Raw genomic sequence first — 11,064 nt, forward strand, 5'->3', positions numbered from 1 at the left:
TGAGGTGGGCCAAGTAAATAATTTATAGACTAACCTACTTGCAGTATCCTTCAAACCTTGTAGAGGCACTTGTGTGTTCTAACACTGTGGTGGGAGCCATTTGTTCAGGTATGGAACTTGCTGCCCCCTACAGAGTAAATGAATGTGAGGTGACGTGTAGCCCAGATAGCTGGGCACAAAATCATCTGAACGGGAAATAGCGAGGAATTGAACCCAGTTAGGAGCCGTGGTGCTAAAGAGGAAGGAGTGAATTAGAAAGATGCTCGGGATAATGGTGTGTGTGTGGGGGAAGGGTGAAATCTGAGACACCTGTCAGGTTTCCGACTTGAGCAGCAGGTTGGGTGATGCCTCCATTCCTTGAGCTAGGAGACAGTACGTTGGGGCACAGGGGAACAGGTTTGAAGGTGAAGGCGAGGAGATCCGAATTGGAGACAGTGATTTGGGAAACATTTGCACTTAAGTGATAGTTAAAGCCTGAACTTGGGAGAGTTTTATTCAAGTAACTTAAATGTGAGAAGGGCTTACGCCCCACTTTCACTTTCAGATTTCTAAAAAAAGATACAACTCATGGCCAAATTCAGCTACTATTTTGCAACTCCAGTTAAGGAGATGGTCAGAAGCAGGGGTTGCCAACTGTGACCCTGCAGTCAGATCTGACTGTTTTTTACTTCCCATGAGCTAAGGATATTTTTATATTGTTGAATGATGGGAAAAAAATAAAAGAACAGTATTTTATGACAATGAAAATGATAAGAAATTCATATCTCAGTGTCGTCAATAACGTTCTGTGGGAACACAGCCACAATCATTCATTTATGCATTGTCCGTGGCTGCTTTCTCCTGCAAGCGCACTGTTGAGTCCTTACAGCAGACTGTGTGGCGGGCAAAGCCTAAAATATTTACTGTCTAGCCCTCTACAGAACAACGTTTGCTGACCTCTGATCAAGAGTAGAGAAGCCCCCAGAAGAAGGGAGAAAGGAAGAACCGAAGAGCTCTCTTGGCGGGTCTCTCAAAACCAGAGGGACGGGGTGGCCGGTAGTGTCAGGAGCTGCAGGAAAGTCAGAGAAGAAAAGGTCCAGCAAGTGCCCATTAGACTGGCAATGAAATCACTAGTGATTTAGTGAGGAGAGAAGCTTCAGGGAGATGTTCCAGGCAAAGGCCAGTGTGCATGGAGCGTGAAGAGTGAATGGAAGGTAAAGAAATGGAGCTGAGCTTAGAGGTTACTGAGCAGTGTTGATTGTACGTGGGCCTCTCTGTGCCGTCATCTTTGAGATTCTTTTGTACTGCGCTGTAGCTGATTATTACACCAAGAAACTTGTCAGTCTAAAATAAGGTCTTTTATAGGGCCTGTTTGTGTTTTAACTACTACTTTTAAAGACATTTCTAGAAGGGTTTTTCTTTTTTTAATATTTGGTACCATCAAGGTGTTTAAGGAATATAGTAGTTTGTATTAGTCACGCCTATATCAGAATTTTCTTAAAGACTACTTTTATCTGAAAAAGCATCTTACTGAAGTTTTTTTGGAAATAGAGGCAATAGAAGCTCAGACTGTAAGGTGAGAATGGTATAAAATAATGACAACAGGGAAGGGGAAAAGATGCATTTATTAGAGTAAGTAAATGGTTTTTGGTCGTAAATGAATGGGCATTAGAAAATTGGATACCCAGCATTTTTCGCAATGTCTTTATTTCTCTTTGATGCAGAGTTCATCTTTAAGCCACAGGCTTTTTTCTGGAAAATAAAAAACTCTGACCTTATTTTGAGCAGCTCATCTTAAGAAATATTTGTACCACAAGCTACAAATCATTAAGCTTCAGAAGGGAAAACAGAGGGCCTGGAAAGTAATTCAGACTTAATTATAATTTCTCTCTCCTCTGTTACCGTCCAACGTTCTAGAGCATGGCATGGTACATACACTGATTCCCATGTCTTAAGTTGGACTTCAGGAAGCAGATTGGATTGGGCATCCTGCCTGACAGCTGCCTTGCTCTCCAGTTAGTGTCTAGATTTGCGATTGCCTTTTAAATACTTAAAATTATTGAATTTACAGACAGGTGTTAAAAAAAAATGGAGAAAGAATTCATTCAACTCCTGAAGCAGTTTGCTCATAACACGTACTGCATGGCGGCTTTTTCTGACTGTGTCCTAGAGCTTTGAATGAATAGTGACCCAGGCTAGAGCACCGAGTTGCAAGGAGAGTGGTTAAGAGGTGGTCCCATCTTATAATGACTTTATTATTTATGATCCATTCTCCCTCTGATGTGATGGTGGGAAAATGCCCTGAGGAGCTTTTGCAGAATCTTGCACCATATATGATACTCACCAGATTTCTTTGTGCTATGAATGTTGTAAAGTTAGTCAAACTGATGTTCAGATCTCAACCCTGTAGGGTGTTCTTACCGTGTCTTATTCTGTTTTAGGGAAATCAGTCAAGGCATGTAACAAACCTGGTTAACTTGCATGAAGATTCTAGCTCTTTTACAGAAGGGCAGTCTCACAGAAGCATAGTTCTCTTTATCTTAAAAACTAGTTGGAAGACTCCTCCCAGCCTTTGTCGGCTTCATAATAAGAGGAAAGGGGATTGGGAAAAATGCCATGTGCTGCGGAATCGTCCAGGCACAGATAGAAAATGAATCTTTAAAGAATTCATCTTTAGTCATTCATTTATCAGTTACTTATCCATTGGCTATTGTAGGTCATGCCAAAGGTACTATATCAATAATGTTAGACAATGACCAATTTATTTTAAAATATATGTTTATTCTGCTCATCAGACTGTGGATCCTCTGACCTCCCTTCCTTTCTGGGAGGCCCAGTCCTAACTCATGATTGACTAAGGTTAGACCCAGGGGTTACCTTGAAGTTACTTCAGGCTCCTGCTCTTTTTTCCTGTTACTCTCAGTACTCACCAGTGTCCATAGATTGGGCCCCTGATTTCTGATGACGTATCTCTCTCCTCAGTTCAGCAAGCAACCTGCTGGCCCAGCATCATGTCAGCATTAAGAGCGGTACTGCCACCAGAGCTGGCCTACACGCTACTCTGGGTGTCAGGGACTTTGGCCTCAGAATCATCTGAATTACTAGGTTCAGTGATAGTTCCTGTAATACTGCCAGCCTCTATTTGCCAGGTAGATTTGCTTGGAAAGGGTGGCAGTCTTTTGGTAGGATGAAGCAAAGGAGGTACCAACCCAGAAGAACATTCTCTGTAGGGTCGAGGGGAAAGTCAAAGGGCACTTTAACTGTGGGTATGGGTCTCACATGTTCCCATACTTCCTGTTTGCCACTTTTAAAGTAAGATAAAATATCAGTTATTTAAGTAAATAGAGAAAGTGTCTACATTTTGAAATTTTTATTTCAAATGAAGAGTTGGAAAAAACATAAGGTACACTTGAAAACAAATCTTTTTGGACAAAAGAAAAAAGATTTATAGCATTTCTAATATTTACACAGAGTGCCAAGCAAGAGTCTTTGAGCTCAGGTGGCTGTAGAAACCAAAACCAAGTTGTTTTTGTGATTCTCTAGGCCTGGGATTCCCTGTAGGGGTCTACTCTGTGCCAGGCACTAAGAAAAAAAGATGAAAGATAAGTTCCTGCCATTGCAGGACTTATGGCCTGGTGGGGAGAAGGGTCTGTAAGTGGAGAATTGCAATATAACTTGGTTAATTCAGTGGTAGAGATGGACAGCATGGTCCAGGAGCACAACTGAGGGGTGCTTAGCATACCTAGTCCAGGGATGTCAGGAAAAGTTTCTCACAGGTAGATCTTTAAGAATGTGGATGAAGGGGAAGGGCCCTTGGGCTGAGAGCCTTGACTCTTTACTAGGGATCTTGCCTGGGGTCCATAGACATCCTTAGACCTGCTAGGCAGCCCTTCAGGGAGGTCCACCATTGATTTAGGGGAGTGAATGGTGGTTGATTCCCTCTCCTCCTTAGTTAATGGAATGTAATTCCACGATATAGCAGTCTTTGAATCCTTGTCACCATCACTCCTTGCCCCTTCCCCGCCTTCAATAAACTGAAGATGGTGGGGAATCTGGAAAGACCGTGTCCCTTCAGGATAAGAGAAAACAAGAATTGTCTTAATGGATTTGGTCTCATGTAAGTTTTCTTAAAAATAATCTTTAGAAAAATGCATTTGATTTTAAAGGCTCTTTCCCCATCTCTCTCTTTCAGTGCCCGAAGTGACGAAACCAAGTTTAAGCCAACCAACGGCCGCCAGCCCAATTGGCAGCTCTCCATCGCCACCAGTCAATGGTGGCAACAATGCCAAAAGGGTGGCAGTGCCGAACGGACAACCGCCAAGCGCCGCCCGCTACATGCCTCGGGAGGTGCCGCCGCGATTCCGTTGCCAGCAGGACCACAAAGTGTTACTAAAACGTGGGCAGCCCCCTCCACCGTCCTGCATGCTCCTCGGGGGTGGGGCAGGGCCTCCTCCCTCCACAGCACCTGGAGCAAACCCAAACAACGCACAAGTGACAGGAACGCTGCTGCAGAGTGAGAGTGGGACTGCACCAGGTGAGCAACCGTGTCGGTGAACTGAATTCACAGCAGCTTTAGAGAGGGAGCACCTCATCCTTACTGCCCGTGCAAAGTCCGCGGGAGCTGTTACTTCCATGGACTATCAGAGTTATTCAAAAGATGGGGGAGGGTCCCAGGATGAATGTGTACCAGCATTTCTCCTGTGAAGCTGAGCCTTAGTGTGTGCCCTTGGCCCGAGAGGGTAATGTTGCTGCTCTTTGTCATCACTCTTCGGGGCCTTTTTTCCTTCTCAGACAAGAGCATTACAGTTCGCACCTCCGTGGCTCCAGCTGTCACCACTGGTGTGCGCCCAGGGTATGATTGGAAGTGGGGCTAGTGCACAGGCTTGTTCTGAATCTTAGATGCCCACGTTTCTGTTCCCAGAACGCAGGGAGTATAGACAGAATGGTCTCTTAGATTATAATGTGGAATCTTGGGAGGATACCAAATAATACCATTCTGTAGTCTTTTATTAGATTTTTAAAATCAGTATTTCTTAAGAGACCCCTGAATTTTGAGCTTTGTTAAAAACTATTTGTAGATATAAGGGATCTTTAGCTGAGGGGTTTTCCTGGAAGTTTTGCGAGAACTTCTAAGCAATGCCCCCCACCCCTTTTTAAAAAGCTTATTAACAGATTTCCACTTATCCTTAAAATGTTTTTTGAGGCTATATTAAAATTCAGAGCTTGAAGACTATCAAGCCTTGGCAAGGACAGTGAATTGGTGGTTGTTAACGATAGGATGCTTCATTCTAGTTCTGAGTTTGAACATACAGTGGCCTAGAAAATTCTGTTACCGTCTTGGGTGCAAAGTGAAGATGGAAAGAAAGCTGGTGGTGACCCAGGCTTCATATGGGATAAGCCCTGTTCATGAGGCTTCTTGTGGCTGGCAGGCCAGACGCAAAGCGGGCAGGGAAAGGCCTTCTGGCCCTTCCTTCCTGGCCCCTTGTAACCAGCTGCAAAGGGAAATATGAGGGGGGCGGTTGTGTTGGGCATTTTGGCAGCTGAGTCTAGCCAGGCCTAGACGTAGATGTGGGTCCAGTGTGAGTCAGTCTCTTGTTTACATTCTTAAAAACCAATAGGCTCCTAATCTCAAGAGTTTGAGATTCTCTGCTTCCTTACTTTTATATGGCTCTGTGTAGGAATTTTATCAACTTCATATTGATTTAAAGCTATTTGGTGAAAGGAACTAAAGTAAGTATAGATGAAATTATTGGGTTAAAAACAGGTCATTTTCCCCCCCACCAAATGTAGTAAATTCCATCAAAGTATGTGCTGAGGAAGACTGACTTACCAGATTAAGCTCCTTGGGCACACAGACTGATTCATGTTTGTCTGCCCCTGGCATCTGGCTGGTGGGCATTCATCATTCAGCAGATGCTCACTGAGCAGCCGTGCATTGGCCACCATGAGAATTCAAATGTTAGCAGGATAGGGTCTCTGCCTGAAAGGTGCTAATGTTGGTGACGGAACATGTGAACACAATACACTGAGCAAAATGGCCCTAAACAGGGAAAGGTTATTTTCAGGTGATAAGCTCAAAAAAACTTCCGAGGAGAAATGGCACTTGAACTGGGCCCAGAAGGATGGGTGAATTTCAGTGTGTGAATTCAGAAGGAAAAAAACAGTAGGTGCCAACGTGGAATGGTGCCAGGCTGCGAAGGCACAATTTGTGGGATGTAGACATCTTCAAAGAAAGTAGTGGAAGATGAGACTAGAAAAGTCATTTGGTCCCAGATTGTGGAGCATCTTGATCAAACTTCAGGCCAAAGAGTTTAGCTTCCTTCTTGTGCATAAGAAACTGTCCGTTGCTTTCCATACAGCAGTGATACAATCAGAGGTGTGCTTTAGAAAAATTACTCCAGCCAGGAGTGTGTAGAGTGGATTGGAGATGTGAAGCAAGTGCAAGGTGTTACTGCTTTGTCTCAAGATCCAGGAAGGCCCTTCTCTGTCAATAAGAATGGCAAGGGGATAACTCTGAGAGGTGCTGTGGGGGTAGATTTAGCAAATACACCAACCAGGCAAAATAAAAAGAAGATATGACTAAGATGGGAGTGATGCCAAGATTAACCAAGGCTGGCAGCTGTAGAGAACTAGTTTGTGGGGAAATGGGATGAGCTCTCTTAGGGGCAGTTTGAGCTCGAGGTGTAAATAGATGATGCACGTGCAGCTGTGACTGATAAGACAATCTCTTTCTCAGAGTCAACTCTTGGAGGTGCTGCTGCTTCAAATTATGCAAATTCCACTTGGGGCCCGGGAGCCTCCTCCAACAACGGCGCCTCCCCCAACCCAATTCACATCTGGGACAAGGTGATTGTAGACGGGTCTGACATGGAAGAGTGGCCTTGTATTGCCAGCAAAGACACTGAGTCTTCTTCCGAAAACACCACCGATAACAACAGTGCCTCGAACCCTGGCTCTGAGAAGAGCACTCTGCCAGGAAGCACCACTAGTAACAAAGGAAAAGGGAGCCAGTGCCAGTCTGCGAGTTCCGGGAACGAATGTAATCTTGGGGTCTGGAAGTCTGACCCTAAGGCTAAATCTGTTCAATCTTCCAACTCTACTACAGAGAGCAACAATGGACTAGGAAATTGGAGGAATGTGAGTGGTCAGGATAGAATTGGACCTGGCTCTGGCTTCAGCAACTTTAACCCAAATAGTAACCCATCTGCCTGGCCAGCACTGGTCCAAGAAGGAAATTCTAGGAAAGGGGCATTGGAAACAGATACTAGTAATCCCAGTGCACAGGTTAGCACAGTAGGTCAGGCATCCAGGGAACAGCAGTCAAAGATGGAAAATGCGGGTGTTAATTTTGTTGTCTCTGGCAGAGAACAGGCTCAAATTCATAACACTGATGGACCAAAAAATGGAAACACTAACTCCTTGAACTTAAGTTCACCAAACCCCATGGAGAATAAGGGAATGCCCTTTGGAATGGGCTTGGGGAACGCCTCCAGGAGCACTGATGCCCCTTCACAAAGCACTGGAGATCGAAAGACTGGGAGTGTTGGATCTTGGGGTGCAGCTAGGGGGCCTTCTGGAACTGACACAGCCTCTGGACAAAGCAATTCTGGAAACAATGGGAACAATGGAAAGGATAGAGAGGACTCCTGGAAAGGAGCTTCTGTTCAGAAATCAACTGGGTCAAAAAATGACTCTTGGGACAACAGTAACAGGTCTACGGGTGGGTCCTGGAACTTTGGCCCTCAGGACTCTAATGACAACAAATGGGGTGAAGGGAACAAAATGACATCTGGGGTCTCTCAGGGAGAATGGAAACAGCCGACTGGGTCTGATGAGTTGAAAATTGGAGAATGGAGTGGTCCAAACCAACCAAATTCTAGCACTGGAGCATGGGACAATCAAAAGGGCCACCCCCTCCCTGAAAACCAAGGCAATGCCCAGGCTCCCTGTTGGGGAAGATCTTCCAGCTCCACAGGAAGTGAAGTTGGAGGTCAAAGCACTGGAAGCAACCACAAAGCAGGAAGTAGCGACAGTCATAATTCTGGCCGTCGGTCGTACAGGCCCACACATCCTGATTGTCAGGCTGTCTTGCAGACTCTTTTGAGCCGAACTGATTTGGACCCCAGGGTGCTCTCAAACACTGGCTGGGGCCAAACTCAAATTAAGCAGGACACGGTGTGGGATATTGAAGAGGTGCCAAGGCCTGAGGGGAAATCTGACAAAGGAACTGAGGGGTGGGAGAGCGCTGCCACACAGACCAAGAACTCAGGGGGCTGGGGAGATGCACCCAGCCAAAGCAATCAAATGAAGTCTGGATGGGGGGAGCTCTCAGCCTCTACAGAGTGGAAAGACCCCAAGAACACAGGAGGCTGGAATGACTATAAGAACAACAACTCTTCCAACTGGGGAGGAGGACGACCAGATGAAAAGACATCTTCCTCTTGGAATGAGAATTCCAGCAAAGATCAGGGGTGGGGAGGTGGACGCCAGCCCAATCAAGGATGGACTTCTGGAAAGAATGGTTGGGGAGAGGAGGTTGATCAAGCGAAGAACAGCAATTGGGAAAGTTCTGCAAGTAAACCTGTGTCTGGGTGGGGTGAAGGAGGGCAGAATGAAATCGGAACTTGGGGGAACGGCGGTAGTGCCAGCCTGGCTTCAAAAGGCGGGTGGGAAGATTGCAAAAGGTCTCCGGCATGGACTGAGACAGGCAGACAGCCCAACTCCTGGAATAAACAGCACCAACAGCAGCAGCAGCCACAGCAGCCACCGCCACCACAGCCAGAGGCTTCTGGTTCATGGGGAGGCCCAGCCCCACCACCTCCAGGCAATGGACGACCTTCCAATTCCAGCTGGAGTAGCGGGCCGCAGCCAGTAACCCCTAAGGATGAGGAACCCAGTGGTTGGGAAGAGCCATCCCCACAGTCAATTAGTCGGAAAATGGACATTGATGATGGCACTTCAGCGTGGGGAGACCCTAACAGTTACAACTACAAGAATGTGAATCTGTGGGATAAGAATTCCCAAGGGGGCCCAGCACCTCGGGAACCCAACCTGCCTACCCCGATGACCGGGAAGTCAGCATCAGGTAGGCAATGGCTTTTTCTCACAGGTTTTGATGAAGAAAAGAAATCCTAAACCAAGGCATCTTAATTAAGCTGCATTTATTCCACTTAGCTTTGTTCTGGGAATCTTTCCTACATTAACTCTATACTGGTGTTAACAGAAGCTCTCCTTATATAAAGTGGTAGTGATAACAGATGCTGGTAGTACATTTTAATGTTCATTCTTGGCAAAAGGAAGACATGGCATCCCTGGGTTAGTCTCCCAAAATTTTTTTTTTTTGGTAATTGTATTGGTGTGCAGAATCCAAAAGACTTATATCTGCTTAAACAAGCTATGCTCTAGATTTAAAAATAAAGAATTAAAATAGTAGCAGAAATAGACTTGTTTCCATTCTGGTTTTGCCTGTGGACACATTCTCTGTTTCTCTTTCCCCAGCGATGGGAAGTGTTCTGTGTTGTTCTTGCAGAGAAGTTCTTGCACTATCAGAAAATGCTGTAGTTACCTGGGATCTGGAGGGTTTCCGTTACTTTCCAGATGATTTTTAACAATTACTTCGTTACGTGGAGATTGTTACCTCATGATCATTGGTTGTCCAGAATTAAGTGTTCTTCCTGCCTTATTCAAATAGGAAACATCACACCTAGTAAATTAAAAGTAATGCTGGTAATCATTCTTAGTTTGGCATTGTCACCCTGAATGCCCCCCACATAGTTCAACACATTGAGGGGATGTTCAGGTGTGTGGTTTTTTAGTTAATATTAATCATAATATTCAATTTTCCACTCCCCAAAGTAGGTCTAGTGTTCAGTGGATCCAGGTATGACCATTCAGAAAATGATGACTTTTAACTCACTCTTTTAAAAAAATATTGAAAAGAATGAGGAAGGAATTGAAGATTGCTCATTAATTCACATCTAGGATAAAACCTGCTAACATGTAAAAAATTTTTTATTCATATAGGAAAACCCTTCTAACTGTACAGAAAAGCAAAAGGTAATAATAAATGAAAGAAACCTTAGACCTTAGGGTCTCTCCCCACAGGTCTTAGAATTTTGTGTCCCACTCAAAAATTTTGTTCATACCTATAGCAAAATACATCTGTCCTTTAAAATTTTTACACAGAAGGGATAGTACTATATACACTGCCTTTTTCACCTTGCTTTTTTCATTATTCATATTAGCACATACATTTCTGTCTTTTAATTGCTTTGCATGTAGTATTCATTCAATGGGTGACCCGCGATAAGTCTGACCAGTTCCTTTTTGATGGATATTTAGGTCACTTCCAAGTGTTTTCTGACAGTGATGGAGGGAACATTGTTGTTCATGTAATTTCATCTACTTTTACAAGTATATCTATGGCATAGTTCCTGGCAGTGGAATCACTGGGCCAGAATTAAAGTGACAAAGCCAAGTGCCCTCCATGAAAGTGGGACTGTTTGCATTTCTACCAACAGAATACAGAAGTGCCTTCCTCCCACCTTCCCCTCCACTGGGTATTATGGTGTTATTAACAAGTCATTCTTAGAGATCCGTGTCCTTTCTTTACAGTCTGGAGCAAAAGCACACCACCTGCTCCAGATAATGGTACTTCAGCTTGGGGTGAGCCAAACGAAAGCAGTCCTGGGTGGGGTGAAATGGATGACACGGGAGCATCGACCACAGGCTGGGGGAACGCACCCTCCAACGCTCCAAATGCCATGAAACCTAGTAAGTAGATGGCGTTATTTTTGAGGGCATCTCTGTTAATGTCGGGGTCAGACGTTTTGGTGAGGGCTGTTTAATGTTTAAACTGTTGTTTCAATGAGATTCAGGACCTTGAACCTTTAATAAATGGTTAGTAGCAAATGGTGGGGACTTGGCTTGGCCCATGTAAAAATGCTTACAGTGAACTAAAAGCCATTAAGTTAGTTTTGTTGATTTTATTTTGAGTTAGGTTTAGTGTCTGGCCAGAATTGAAATTTTGATGTGGTCCGCTTTTTTTGCCCAGTAACTTAAATATTGCTCACTGTATCTATTTTG

The 11,064-nt window shown here is 44.6% G+C and overlaps 1 protein-coding gene across 1 annotated transcript in view; it reads left to right on the forward strand.

The window, feature by feature from the left end:
- The window catches only part of TNRC6B (trinucleotide repeat containing adaptor 6B), a 225,161-nt gene that overhangs the window by 162,266 nt on the left and 51,831 nt on the right, over positions 1-11,064 (forward strand). Inside the window, 3 exon segments of the mRNA XM_032492297.1 lie at positions 4,172-4,513; positions 6,716-9,064; positions 10,594-10,752. Of these exon segments, the coding sequence (XP_032348188.1) occupies positions 4,172-4,513; positions 6,716-9,064; positions 10,594-10,752 (2,850 nt within the window).

The sequence above is a fragment of the Camelus ferus genome, chromosome 12 (assembly GCF_009834535.1).
Source record: "Camelus ferus isolate YT-003-E chromosome 12, BCGSAC_Cfer_1.0, whole genome shotgun sequence".
In the NCBI taxonomy this organism is placed as follows: Eukaryota; Metazoa; Chordata; class Mammalia; order Artiodactyla; family Camelidae; genus Camelus; species Camelus ferus.